Source organism: Lissotriton helveticus, chromosome 5_1, assembly GCF_964261635.1.
Source record: "Lissotriton helveticus chromosome 5_1, aLisHel1.1, whole genome shotgun sequence".
Lineage (NCBI taxonomy): Eukaryota > Metazoa > Chordata > Amphibia > Caudata > Salamandridae > Lissotriton > Lissotriton helveticus.
Genome location: NC_136065.1, coordinates 883,598,722 through 883,613,682, shown reverse-complemented (window position 1 = coordinate 883,613,682; position 14,961 = coordinate 883,598,722). Strand labels below are relative to the sequence as shown.

Sequence of the window (14,961 nt, the reverse complement as noted above, 5' to 3'; positions counted from 1 at the left end):
GAATCAGAGAATATCACATAAAAAAGGACCCTGAACATATGTGCCTGTGTGGTATCCATTCAAGGGAGAAAGCTTGTAAATGGCAGAACAGGCAGAAGTGGGAATAGCAGCGCTCCTGTATCCCTGCACCAAAATCTGTCAAACTCAAAGTGAGATTAATATTTACACATTTCATCTCCAAAGTTTGTATACACTGACTCACAACCAGTGTGATTGTCTGTTGTTACTGTGAAAGTTACAGGCAGGTAGAAAGATCATGTTTTGAACAGGAAAAGACCTGGCATTCTATTTACCAATTGACATCATGTAATTGAACTACTCATGGAAAAGCATCAGTGTATGAGCTGAAATAATCTATAAAACAAACCATTTGACGCAATCAATCCTTACACCTGCTCAGGTTTTTCATTACTACCATACTCAAAATGCCATTTAAAGTTGTATTGGCAAGTGCAGATGATTGACTTATTACTAGAACACACATTCAGTTTCAACCAGCTGTGCAATGGAATGTGTAAAAAGACAGTGAATAGCTTCCAAGTGACCCATTGTCACTTATGATTTTTTTTCAGTCTTTTGCTCAGAAACAGATTTGCATCATATTTCCACAACACAGTCATGTCCACTTTCTCATTAGCTATGTTGGTAAGATAGGCAAAAAAATAGATTGCACAGCCAATAATCATCTTAGATGATTTTATGTTACCATTTGGAATAAGTATTAAAACTTCAGGCCTGGACACATCGGCAAGGATGTAATTGCCAGAAGTGTTATTCCCCATGAAAATATCCTATATACCCATATATACCACCAATTAATGAATCTCAAAACCCCTAACTTGCCCTACATCCATCCCTCCCTAAATTCTAAAAATATCCCTAATACCCCTATACATCACCCATCCTTGAACTATAAAATCCCCATGCAGCCTTTGGAGTACCCCTCTCTAAACCCTAAAATCTCCTTATTATCACTTACAGTGCCATTCAGTGAACTCTAAAAAAATGTATTACCCCCTAATCGTTGCCCATCCCTGAACCGTAAAAACTCTCTCCTACCCCTTTACACTACCCTTCCATTAATCCTAAAACCTCCTGAAACTTAATATACTAAAAGCCTTGAGCCCAGAAGCTTTGTGATGCCCCTTAACATTACCTATCCTTACTACCACTTAACACTATTCCTTCCATAATACTAAAATTCCCTTACAAACTTTCACACAATTGAGCTGTTTGCTACTGGAAAAATGCTTTTTCAAAAATACAAAATGCAAAATACGATTCAGTAACTTGTTACCGAATTGCACTTTGCCTTTGTGATTTGGTATTTGTAAGGGGCGTGCTTAGGGCGCCTCTTTCAAATACCAAAACAGTATGGTATGTATTACTGTTTTGCAACTGAATTTCGGGTGCAAAAAACTCTCCATACCACGGCTCTTTGTATTTTATATGTAAAATGACGCACTGTCCAGTTCCTAGCAATGATCAATGCAATTGTATTAAACTAAACTAACGAAACTTTTCGCCTGCACAACTGTAATGCATTGTAAACGTTAACAAAAACGTGTTAATTGTTTTTTTTTAAACAGCAATACTTTACCACCAGTTAAAAAATGGTGGTAACCCATTTGAAAAAGGGAAAGGGGTCCCAAAAGGACTCCTTCCCCTCCGGGAATGTAATTAAAAATATTTTTAGGAGCAGATAGTGCTTTAACAGACAATTGCCTACTCTTTAAACATGAAACTTTAAGGTTTCATTCTTTTCTTTTTAAAAGCATTGCGTTTTCCTTTAAGGAAAAGGGGCTGCTTTTAAAAAAATGATTGTTTTAATAAAAAGCAATCACAGACATGGTGTTCTGCTGACCTAAGCAGGCCGCCATCCCTGTGATGGCCTTGATTCCTAATGGGTCGCAAACTGCAACCTACCTCATTAATATTCATGAGGTAGGTCGATTTGCGACCCACAAGGAATGCCTAAATTAAATTCAATGAGTTTCACAGTTAAGAAATATTGATTTCCTAATTGTGATTTGGAGAACATCGCAATTAGTAATTCGATATTCCTAATCTTTGAATAGCTGGCCCTAGATGACTATTAATAAAATATTTAATATTGCAGGAATAAAATGGATGCTTCTTATGTGGTGCTTACAAGAAGGTATTTGATTGTAACTTTACTTTTTCAATTTTACACCCCTTTTTAAATTCTTTGAGCAGTCCTCATGGGAACTGTGAGACCAAGTCAAAAAGTCAACCTAAGCGTGGTGATCTCTCCCCACATGCTTTTATGCTATGTCTGAGCATAAATCTCTGCATAGATGCATCTATCACACTTTTGGGAAGACATTTGCTCATAACAATAGACACACATGTCCCTATCCCCGTACATGAAAGGATGGGGACAAATATGACTGGACAGTTACAAGTAGGTACTTTACAGACATTTGATAGCGGTAAGTTGTCCAAATGTGTAGGGTAATATCTCCCACTTATGGGAGATAAGATAATTAGTAATATATGCCCACAGGGGCTACAATATAACCAGTACCTAAGTAACAACCATACCTCATAGTGGTTAGGTTATTTGTAAATAAAATATAATATTTTAACCCCTTCGTTGCGGGGGTTATTCCCCCGCTCTGCTGGGGGGAGGGGGGCGTGCACAGCGCCCGCATGCTCATGACGAGCCGAGCTCGTCATGAGGCACGGCGCTCCTGTACTCATGACGAGCTCAGCTCGTCACAGGTGCATTGGCTCAGTGGAACGTTCAGCACAGGAGAGAAATTCTCCCAGCACCTGAACGTTCCACGGCTCATGACGAGCCGAGCTCGTCATGAGCACCGTAGCGCCGTGGCTCATGACGAGCTCAGCTCGTCATAAGCATGAGAGGGGTTAATTGTTTGGCTATGTATGCACAAATGTGGGTTAGAGGATCTTTCCATTTTCCCTGCATTCGACTTCAGCAGCATATTGTGAAGGTGATGAAACTAGCTCCACCTTCTAATGGTCAAATATGATATAACAACAAGTTCTCAAAGTGAAAATGCTCCTTAAATCTAAGTAACAGGCAAACATAAAAGTATGTAAACATCTACATGTGTTAATGTATTTTGAATAATATTGTATGAAAAACTATTTTGTTAATGGATTTACTTTTTTATCATATAAATGTGGATTGTGCTGAAACAATAAATAGTCATGCAAAATAGCGCCTCATTATGTGAACAAGGCTACAGCTGTAACGTGTCACGGTGGGAAACATGGTGTGAATATACCTGCATGAAAGCTCCATATATTTGAATAAACCTTTCCAAAATTAGCTTCCATGTTATTAATCTGCATCCCATCACTAAAGTTCCTTTCTGTTATAATCACAGTGTGAGAGAAGAAGTTTACTCAAAGATTATTGTAAATGGTATATTCATGAGAACTGAAGTTATTACACCACCCACCACTCTCCATTGAATCTGGCATTCATATTAATACTCTATGGTGTTTTGGAAATTGTTTAAGAAGATGACCCTCAGAAATCTCCCTTATTCAGTGACATAAAAAAATTAGGGCTTACTCTCAAAAGATATTAAACGTACCAACAGAGGGTTACAACGTTGAATGTGGAATTGTCATCATTAAAAGACATCACAAAGGTTTTTCTTGTTACTTCTGGAAACAATGGCCAGTGAATAGTTTATAGATGTTCTCATGTTAACATGAGTAAATATACTCAAACGTGTATGCTCATGCAAACATGTAAAATGTTCCTACTGCAAAGAAATCCCTTTATCCGTCTACACATATTTTGTAGATAATGCTTTGTTTTCAATCTTGTACAATCCAAAGAGAGTCATGTGATTATGTGAAATTTAATTTTTGCTTATACAGTATTTCAAAGTTGAAAAATTTAACTAGCAAGTGGAAAATCTTCCCAAACTTTTTTAAGTTATCAAATGGCCTGATTAAGAGTTTGGCAAGAACAGAGGTATGCAGTTCCCTGCTGATGTCCAGACGTGGGTAGGTCCCGCACTGTGGAGGACCTCATACTGAGCTGATCTTCCCGTGCCAATTGGCGAGTATCTCGGACATCACAGTTGGGGCCTTTAATACATCCCCTCTAGGTGTACTCCAGAAGGTATTACTGCACTTTTGTCCACACTTGCACCTCTAAACAGGACTACTACATGAGTCCAGATTACAGGGGATGTGATCTTTGTTATCCACATACTCTGACCGCCCCCATTAAGGTAGGATCCCCATGTCCTGAAGAAATGCCATAGATTCGACTGGACTATTTTGTGCATGAAACATGTAGACCAACTCCACTCCACACATGCCACTCTGAGCTATAGCAGGTATAATTTTCCTCGCCAGCCATTACTTTTCCAGTCAGTTGTTTTTAACTGTAGCATAGGAACCCAGTGAATACAATTATTTTGGGGAATCCTCTAGCTATTTTTAACTCACACTTTTTGCTTCCCATCTCTACTCACTACACATATTCCCCCACATCACTCTCTAGCTTCTCATCGGCAACCAGAGAAGACCTCCGGCAAAGAGCCCCCTGTGGGTGAGCTGCTCAATGATGAAGCATGACACCCTTCGAGGTGTGTGAGGGCCCTTGCTCCTAGTTAAAGCTACTCCACCTAGGGTTCCCCTTCTACACCTGGAACTCCCTACCATCCACTGTCCCCTTTCCCCCCACCCCTACTACAAACCTCCCTGTTCCCGTTTCTCTCCCTTAGGAACTGAGCACCTCTTTTCTTGCCATATCTACTAGGGTTCTGTAAGCTGGACCTACCAAGGCCCTGTCCCTCCTTTTTGTAATGACTGATTATGAGTTTGTCAGAAGGCTATCTCCTAACCTAAGACCACCACTTCCAATCATATGGGCTCCTGTTGGCCCACACATTGCTTTCCAGGATGTGGAAGCACTGGGCTTCTGGACTTGATTTTTATCAGCAATCTTTTCTGGGTGCAGATCATGTAGGAGCTGTGGGCACTAGTGTAGCTCATCCCTATCCAGACTCACTTCTGCAGCACAGTGGGAGCATGGAAGGATCCCCTCGCTTTCCACCAGCCTCACCTATCCTGGATCCCATCTCAAGTTCAACCAGCTACATTCTGCCTACAGCTTTATGAGTTGGCACAATCATGTGCAATTTCACATACCTCCCTAAACAATACAGGAAAAACAAGTTACATTTTTCATTTCGATACATTTTGTGAGTAACTGTTCGCTAGTTTTCGAAATAACTTAGTAGAGCCTGTGTCCTTGATTTAATATGACCTCTAATAACGTATCATCCAGTAGTTTTACCAAGTGCAATTTCTATTTTAGATTGTTTTACTAACTGAAAATGATAATTGTACACAGTGTTGTGAAGCAAACCAACGATTTCTAATGTGCTGTTTGCTTTTCCTTCCCTCTGTTTTCCTTGGCATGCTTTCTTTGGAGCAGCAGAGAATTCAGGAATTGAATTCATGGGTAAGCTATAAAACCTCTGTTAAACTTTTCATCCAGCAATTTTCAAGCCATAACCTAGGGTTTTTTAAATTCGGAAAGCCTCCTGCTTTGCAATCATCACATAACTAAGGCTGCCTTCTGGATACATTTTCTTCCAAACTTCTAAAATGGCATACACTGGATGTGATCACATGCACACTTGCCTTTCTGGCTGAAAGGAAATTGTTCAGCCTGCTGAAATATGAAGAGTAGGAAAGAATAACTGCCTTTTAAACAAATATAACGAAGAGACTAACCAAGCATGATGAACTAAATGGCACGATGTTTGGTTTTCTGTTTATAAAAGGAGATACAGGGCAGTAGCTCAAGTGTTTCATTTCTAAGAAAGGCATTCTCTTCACTTCACTTCACTTCAAAAAACTTTATTTCGGTATTACTGCCATAAAAGCACAATAAAAAGGTCACATAATTTCATTAGGGAAAGAGGTAAATCACATCATGGGATAACATTATACAGGGCATTCTCTTTTTCAATGATCGAGTATCTATAACCAGCTTTGATTACTCTGAGTCACAAATAAATAACTTCCTATTAATTTCAAAAACGTATTTTACATAAACCTACCAAATGATATCCAACCGATTTGTGTGTGTTCTCACAGTCTTCAGATGAAGGGAACTGTGTTGCAGTGAGATTAAATGATGTCCCCAGTTCATACATATTGATAAAGTGGACAAGCAAGGACTTTAGTCTAAATAATTCAGCTTCCCGTTGACAGCTAAGGGCCACATTTCTAACTTATTTTTTGTACCTGAATTAAAGAAACATAAACATAAGAATAATTTCACAGCTCCTGATAGACAAATATGTATCCATGGACATTTACATTTGTATATGACTCTGCATAAAGGAAAATCGAAAGGGCAGTGAACATCTAAACGTTTTAATGCCTTATGAATTCACAGTTCATTTCATCGGTTTGCACCCATATTACACACAGAAACGTACTCTTAAAAAGCAGGTGCAAATGTGCAGCTTATGATGAAATGTTTAAAAAATACAGGGCATATCCACAAGGCCAGAAGTTAAAATTATTGCCGCTTTAGCGTCCTGTTTCGGACGAAAAGCTGCAATAATTTTAATGCCCTATTAGCATGGACACGCTAACGCGTGAATCCATGCTTCTTCGCCCATTTCCTTTGGCCCCGCCTCGCATCGCTAATGAGAAGCAAGGTAGGCGTGCCCCTCTGAAATACTGCGAAAATCATCACTAACACAGCTTCTCCATATTAACAAGGGTATCGCTAACCTTACTAGCGACATAAAAAGTAGCGCTAACCAGGTTTTTTGCCGGTTTCTTACACCTGCTTTTTTTCCTACAATGCCATATCTAAAATGGGAGTTAGATTATTATCCTGAGTCCACATCTCCCGATTTACAATATTTTCCCTAACGCTGTTCCCTATGGCTGGAATACCAGTGATATTGTCGCTTATCGCCACTATTGGACGGTTTTCTATCGCCTCGGCGATGCGCCTTGTTAATAGTGCGCTGACTGGGCAATAGCCTGCATTAGGATTTGTCACGCTAATAGCGGTCAGCGATAAATATCGGTGCCGCTTCTTGATATGCCCCCACATGCTTTATTGCAGGAAGTTTAAAGAACAATCAAGTGTTTTTCCAGTTAGATTAACAATTAAACAAAAATAGTAAATTTACAAATTAACATAAATTTACTCCTTATACAACCTGCTTGAAATTGTAGAGGTAACTTCCTGGAAATCTGATTTCCATTTATTTCCATAAAATCTCCAGTGGATTTTTGAGATTCCCCAAAGATTCAGAAATCAACACAAACTATGCGAGGAAATCTGCAATGCAGAATGTTCTACTTTTTCTCTGTGAACCAAGCATCATTTATTTGAAGCAACAAACACTATGGTTGCCTAGTGTAGCCAAACTTTCTTTGCGGGCATGCGAAAAGTGTAAAGGCATATTAAAATGATTAGTTCCAATGACAGGATATTTACAGCACAGCTCAAAATACAGTGCCTCTTTTTTCAAAGACTAAAAGTGCAGCTGAATGCATCGTTGAGAACTGTGACAGGCATTTTGAAAAATTGACAGCATGCCTGGCGTTTTGTTCCATTCAATGGCTGCCAGCTGTGTCTAGGAATAAACTGAAAGATTTCATACTAGCCCATTGAGCTTTTGAGGATGCTTGGTCCTTTTCACATAAAGGAATTCTCTCAATCAAGTCTTGGTAATATGTGTTCATCCAAAATGATACATTCTGCCTGCTTCTTAGGCACCTGATTCTATAGTGAGAGCGATTCCTTGGCAACATCTTAAAAATAGAGCTATCTTCCCTAGTTCTTATGCGTGGTCTCTTCTCAGGTGTCAATTTATAAGGTGGAATCGTGATTTTTCAATCGGTTTTGTCGAGTGAATGCGCCCTGCATTATTTTGGAGCATTAAAGCCTATTTAAGTTAGTGACAACAGTGTTGTTCTTGGAAATACTACAACATTCTTAAAAGATATTAAAATGGGACTGTGGTGGGGTGAATGGCCACTATCACCAATGCAGGTCAACCCACTTAAAGGTTATGCAAATACTACAGATGTAAATGCATTCTGTCCTACTATAGCCCATTTGATATATTAGTGGATGTTCCTGTATGTAGGTTAATATACAGCTGTCCACGGATACTTATTATCATGCCAGTCAGGATCTGCGAAATTATTCTGATGTTTATGTATTTTTAATTCAGGGACAGGACATTTTTAGAAATGTGGCCCTTAGCTGTCAACTACGAAGTTGAATGATTTAGACTCAATTACTTGCTTGCCCAATTTATCAATATGTATGAATTGGGAAAACCATTGAATCTGACTGCAACTCAGTACCCTTCATCAAGAGTAAGTGGGAACATGCAGAAACCGACTAGACATAATTCGGTAGGTCTACATAAAATACTTTGCTGAAATGAATAGGAAATCATTAGTGTTTTACTCAGAACCGGTAATAGATACCCTTTAATTGAAAAAGCAGCGAAAAGTAAAGTGTGCTAACCAGAGAATGCCACTTGTATCTATTGCTTACTGTTTGTTGTGGTGGTATATTTGTTCTGGTGCCAGTAAAATAATAGGTGTTGTAGGTACAATGTTTGCAAAGCCTCTTCTCTCTCCAAGCATGCAGAACAATGCACTGTGTAACATATTTTTGCAACTCTCTTTTGTGGTCACAGTTTTCAAATTTTATATTTCATTAAAGATTTCCACTGTTGTTGTTCCTCTTCACTTTTGCCCACTGTCCTTTAAAAGTGAAGAGCCTGAGGAAACCTCTGCATGAAAAAAAAAACCAGTTACAACATAACTAAATCTTGTCTGGCAATTTTTATGTAAGTGTAATATATCCACTTTCATTCCATTTAGATGGTTCAACAGTATACCTTAAGGCTGTAAACAAAATCCAATGAAAACAACTTCCCTGTGTGCAGCGTACCTGTACACACCATGTCAGCACCTTGACATTACTGCAATGTTACACAATACATCAACACATCAGAGACAATGTTCTAAATATATTGAGTAATTAACTATTTACCACTACCAAATTAAGACAGACAGACAGCACAGTTCGCAGCACAGGTGGTCGTCCCACGCTGCAGGGAGAGTCGGCAGCACTATAAAGTCCACATTTGTAAAGCGCACAATCACCCGTAAGGGTCTCTAGGCGCTGGGGGCCGTCGGGAAGATTAAGCGAGCTATTGCCCAGAGTCACATGGTGCTGGGCTAACCTGCCGCCGGAGCCGGGGATCGAACCGTGGTCCCCAGATTCCAACGTCAGTCGCCCTGGCCGCGGCGCCACACCTCTTCCTACATAAGCACTATAAGCACGATGGAGGGTTCCTTCCCCTGACAGCAGCTGCAGGTGATTGGAAGCAGTGGGCCCTTGGACTGGAAGTCCTACCAGGACACAGACAGCACTGTTCCCAGCCCAGGTTGTCATCTGGATGCAGATTTGCGTTGGGATCTGTGTAGACTCATCGGGCCCAATACACTTCTTGTATCTGAATCGCCCTCCGTCGTGGTCGGACATATTTCTCGACTTTGACCTGGTCTTGTGCAACTACATGTGCGTGGTTGGTGCATTGATCTTTTAGGCACTACTTTCTACTGGTAATTAACATGTGTGACTAGGGTGTTAGACTTTGTTAAATGTTCAATCTAGAGCCAAGAATTGTTATTCCAAAGCAGATCCACATTGTCTGCATATCTGGATTGTCTGTAAGGGCCTCATTTTCAATCTCCCATAAAGTTTGCGTTAAGTCCCTAGAGGAGTTTTCACTTGTAGTGGGTTAGAGAGTTTGGGGTTCATTATCGCACCTATACAGTTTTCCTAGGATTCATTTTGCCAGGTAGTACCCGAAAAAATGTGTCTGTGCAACAAGGATCAGAAAGAGGCATAACCCGCTGTAACCATGTGTGAACAATAATGCCACATTTTAGCCTCTTTTTCTTGTCAAAAATTGGGAACGGGCTTGATAATACAGCACTCACGTTGGGTTAAAATATCTGATGCAGCATTTCTAACCCAAATGTCAAGCCACTTGGAATCAGGATCTTACATTTCTGTGACGTTTTCCTGAGTCAATCGAAAGTTGAACATTTAGACAAATCTTGCTGCTGTTTGCAGAATAATAATGGTTTGTAACATGATGATTTTCTGGGAGTGTTCAGAGGTATCTCACTTGTTCTATGCACAGTAAATCCCAGGCTCAGTGTATATTGAGGTTTCAAAAGCACTCATCTAATGTACTTCTAAGAAATCATTTATGCAAGCTGTGAGATTTGAACCAGAGCAGGGCGTCATATTTGTGCAATGTAAAGGTTACACAGTCACTCACAGCATTCTCCTGAAAGTCTAATTCAGAGTCAGAAATAAGTACACCACTTTAGGCAAATTCTGTCTGGACTGTAATGGCATGCTTACAAAAGAAAGGCAGTCAGTCATCCAAATATAGTTGCTGCACATATGAGGCAGAACAAACATTGACAGAAGAATGTGCTGCCAGCATTACAATCTGTGAAATCCTGAATTCCTATCACAGAGCTGTCCCAGCATCAGTCCAATATTATTAATCTGCTCTTACTGTAGAAATATTTATACACATACAGCATGCAGAATGCAGTGCAGCTTTGTTCCTGGGTAACATCATTATTATTATATATTGATTTCAATCTTAAACGGCACAGATTGAGGTTTTATTGTACCCCTACAAGCATAGATCACAGCCATCCCTCTGGTCTTCGTCTAAAAACCATGGAGATGATTTACAAGCCGCTTGTGCTGAAGATGCGTCACTTTTAATATGGGAAAAAAGGGCGGTAAGTTATATGCCAGTGATGGAAACAGGGCACCGTCACTCTCTGGAAGGGTTTAACGTACCCATGTTGTAACAATGTTTAGCTCTGATGGCTTTTTAGTATAAAAATGGACTTGTTGGTTGTCATGCAAAAGTTACCTCTAAACTAGATCAACAGTTCGGATTTGAGGAGGTGGTTGGAGTGCACTAGTTCATTTCTTTAGAGTGCTCCAAACAGTGATAGCATTTCAGGGTAATTCTGCTTCCCACCATCTTGAACCCAGACCTGGACCCAGCCTGAGTGAGTCCTGAACGCCCAAGTGGTGTCCCACCAGTCCTGGACCCTTGGTTGTGGTGCTAAAGGTGCCCAGATGGCCAGAACAGAAACGGAGGACTTCGACATTTTTGGTGTTTAGACAGACTAATTGAAAAAATATATATATTGGGACAAAATATTGTGTCAAGAATATTGAGGACAAGAATATTGTGAAGGTACGTTTCTATAGGTAAGCACATTTTTACTATATATACCTCCACATAAATGTACCTTCACGATATATATATCTTCTAGGCATGTAGATGTGGAGTTAAGAATAATAAATCTATACCTATCTATTTGCACTTACCTTCTCAATATTTTGGCCCTCATTTGTGTTATTCTGTCAGTGATCTGAAAATGTTTGGCCAAAAACTGCTTTGAGAACCAGGAGGAAACCGAGACCAACCTGCTCGTCTATCCACCCGAGGTGCATCGCCGTTTGGATTGACTTCATGGCACCTCCCGTTACATTCTTCTCCACAGCATGAACTCCTTTTCAGCGGGCCTTCATCAAAAGGGTATCTGGCTTCAAAGAACTGTCTTCAGATACAGCTCTCTGCCTTGACCCACTGGAGATTTTTAACTTCCATAAAAACAGCTAAGTCCCAACGCACAAATCTTCACCACAGCTTTGACCCCGTCTCCCCAATAATGATGCTCCTTCCTTGGACTCCTACTGCAGCCTTGCCACACTCAACTTTACCTTCAGAACATTTTTCTCAAAATTTCTTCTAATTCCGAAGGTAACAATGATCGGCAACAATACAATCTGAATCGTACTCCATTGTGGTCGGACCTATTTTTCGACTTTGACCTGCTCTTGCACAACTACATGTCTGTAGTTGGTGCTTTGATCTTTTATACACTTGTTTTTACTCGAAACTTTAAAGATTCAGAACACCTTTTCTAGTGATTACGTTTTTGTCCCTGTGGTGTCACATAATTTAGCAAAATTTACTAGATTTTTTAAATTTGTGTGGGATTTTTCTTGTGTTGTGGTTGCACTTTGTTACTGGTTGTGTGGTGCATTAATACTTTATACTCTGTTAAGCCAAGCCACCCACGTTTAAGCACAAGCTAATTTTCTGACTGTTTGTGGTTTACTTTTCAAGGGCTTGTGGTGTTGCTTTACCAGGGCTCACACCCCAGTCAACCAACAACCCAATTTCTCACACTGGTGTTCATTGGTGTTGATAAGGACTTGTGTTTGTACAGTACCATACAGTGATTTGTGTTACACAAAAATCCCAGATCAATAAATTGACATTGGAGAGACCTCTTTTTAAACCCTTCCTTAGTTTTCTATTTGCTGTGTTGTTCTTTTTCTAAATTTAATTGCTGTACCTCCCTTTTTCCACCATGGAGATGGTGCTGTGCAACACCTACACCCCTAGCAGGGCTGAGGTGCTGAAGCTCTGCAAACAGAGGGGCCTGAAAGCAATCAAGAAGGCTACTAAACTGGATCTCCAGGTAGCCCTCAGAGCCTTTGAGGGGGAGCGGATGTGGCAGTCTGCCTTGGGAGAGGGGGATGGTTTTGAGAATGAGGAGGAGGAAACACAAACAGAGAATGAGGAGAGAGAGGACCTATTCCAGGGTCCTGAGCCACAAGGAGAGCCCCATCCAAACCAAACAGATGACCAGTAGGGCAGGATGGAACAGGGAGCAGGGAGCAGGGTGTCGGCAAGGGGTCTGATCCCAGAGGAGCTAGTGGACAGGAAAGAGTAGAGGATACATAAGATGCAGCTAGCTGAACTAAAACTGGAATCTGAGGAGAGGATGGCAAGAGAGAGACTGACCTATGAATTCAGGTTCGAAGATTGGTGACAGCGTACATGCAGTGACCATTGGAGAGGTGAGGGTCCTCATCTCAAAGGATCTGGTGCCCAGCTATGTGGTGGGAAATGATATTGATGAATGGTTCTCAGCATATGAGTTAGCTCTAAGGGTAGACGAGGAGGATGGGTTTGGATTATTGAACAGGAAGATCTGGCACTCAAGCGTGTATGATTCTGAGTAAGTCTTCTGATTTAATAGTTTCACGGTGCAAACAGGTCAGGGGAAACAAACCCAAACAACAAAACAACCCCTGCAATAGTATAGGGAGGCCTTCACCAAACAGATAAATACCAAGTCCTGTGCACACGTTTATATCAGAACCTCGCGGAGAAGTGTGGCTCACTGGTTAGAGGAGGCAGACCCTGAAGCAGAGGTCAGACCCGGGACCAGGGTTCAATTCCCGACGCGGCAGGGTCTTGAGCCCAATTATCCACGGACTCGACAATTCTCGCTTCGGTGCCTACTTGAATCACGGGTTCACACTCTGCAGCTCTGGGCATTAGCCTGCTTAATCTCCACTACGGCCCCCCTGCGGCGGGATGCCTGGCTTTCACCTTGGGGATGCCCAGTACGGGTATCTCACAGGGAAAAGCCAGGACGGGTTCCCAAGGCAAGCGCCGAGATGCCTACGGGTAATCGAGCGCTATATAAGAACTCATAATAATAATAACCCAAAATTAGAGACAATGTTCATTTAGGATTGAAGGAATGAAGGTCAAACTCCAAATTTTGCATGTAGAAAAGATTTATAATTCAATCTTGATCAGTACACTTGACAATAGCCAGGAAGGGATATATGCTGACTCCAAGAAACCTTTCAGATTTCTTCGACTCAACTAGTTTTCTGACACCGTATCCATGACTACTGTTGCTAGACTAGGGTTACGAAATCGACTAGTCTTAGGTTTCACAGGACACTCTGAAAAAAAGGCCCTCTTTTGCCACAGTATAGAGGCAAAAGAGGGCTTCTATTTGCCTCAATTGCTTACGACAGGCTTCTTTATCTGCGGTAGTCAATGCAGCTCTTACTGCTGCTATCTCCATAGGTTCGGATACAGAAGCAGGATTCGTGTCTGTAGCCTTCTGTCTCTCGTAAGCCTGCATGCTTTTCTCCTTCCTTTAGTTGTCTCCTCTTCTTTCACTTAGCCTATGATCTAAGCGCAACACTAGGTTGATTATGTCCTCACACGAGGTAGGTTGAGGGTCTATCTGTGCTATTATGTCCTTGAGGTCTTCCCGCAGCCCTTGGTGGAAGAGGGCAGCTTGCTTACTTTCTGACCACTTAGTTTCTGCCACCAGTCTCCAAAAGGTATTTAAATATACTATCAGATCCTTGTTACCCTGTCTCAGCTCTAGTAATTTCCTGTCTGCAATATAGGAGTCTGCTCTTCTATCAAATACCCTCAGGAATTCTACTCTGAATGCTTCCCAGCCGTACAAAAGAGGATCATCACGATTAACCAATGGCACAGCCCACTGTGCTGCGTCCCCTGCTAGGTAAGATATAAGAAAAGCAACCTTTGCCCGCTTGGTGGGAAATTACTTTTGCTTATGATGAAAAGTGAAGCATCACCTGTGTTAAAAGTACCTGCACCTTGTCAGGACCACCATGATACCTCTCTGGTGAAGCTAATGGTATAGATACAGGCGTCTCCACCACCACTGATGTGGGAGGGCCTGCTGCCGCTCCTACATTAAAAAGATTTCTCAGTATACCATCCAATCTTGCTCTTAAATTGGCAGCTTCCTGTCTTGAAGCAGCCAATTCTCCCTGGAGGGTAGCTAGTACAGCTATTACGTCTTCTAGAGTGGCCATAACCAACAAAACCCGACCCGGAGGACAACATTTTGTTGGTCGGAAATTCTGTAACAGTGGTCAGTCCTCAGGATCGGTTTGTAGCTAGGAAGGGTCCACCTCTAGATCTAACCAAGCCTGAACAGCCGTTATGGCACAGGTCATCGGAAGGATCAAGT

General features: G+C 41.2%; 1 protein-coding gene across 2 annotated transcripts in view; it reads left to right on the top strand.

The window, feature by feature from the left end:
- The window catches only part of NRG3 (neuregulin 3), a 1,733,439-nt gene that overhangs the window by 1,474,200 nt on the left and 244,278 nt on the right, over positions 1 to 14,961 (top strand). The window contains exon 4 of one of the 2 annotated variants that reach the window (XM_078641126.1): positions 5,456 to 5,482. The exons of the other annotated variant lie outside the window; for it this stretch is intronic. Coding sequence (XP_078497252.1) covers positions 5,456 to 5,482 — 27 coding nt within the window. The remainder of the gene's footprint in view (positions 1 to 5,455; positions 5,483 to 14,961) is intronic. 2 annotated transcript variants of the gene reach the window in all.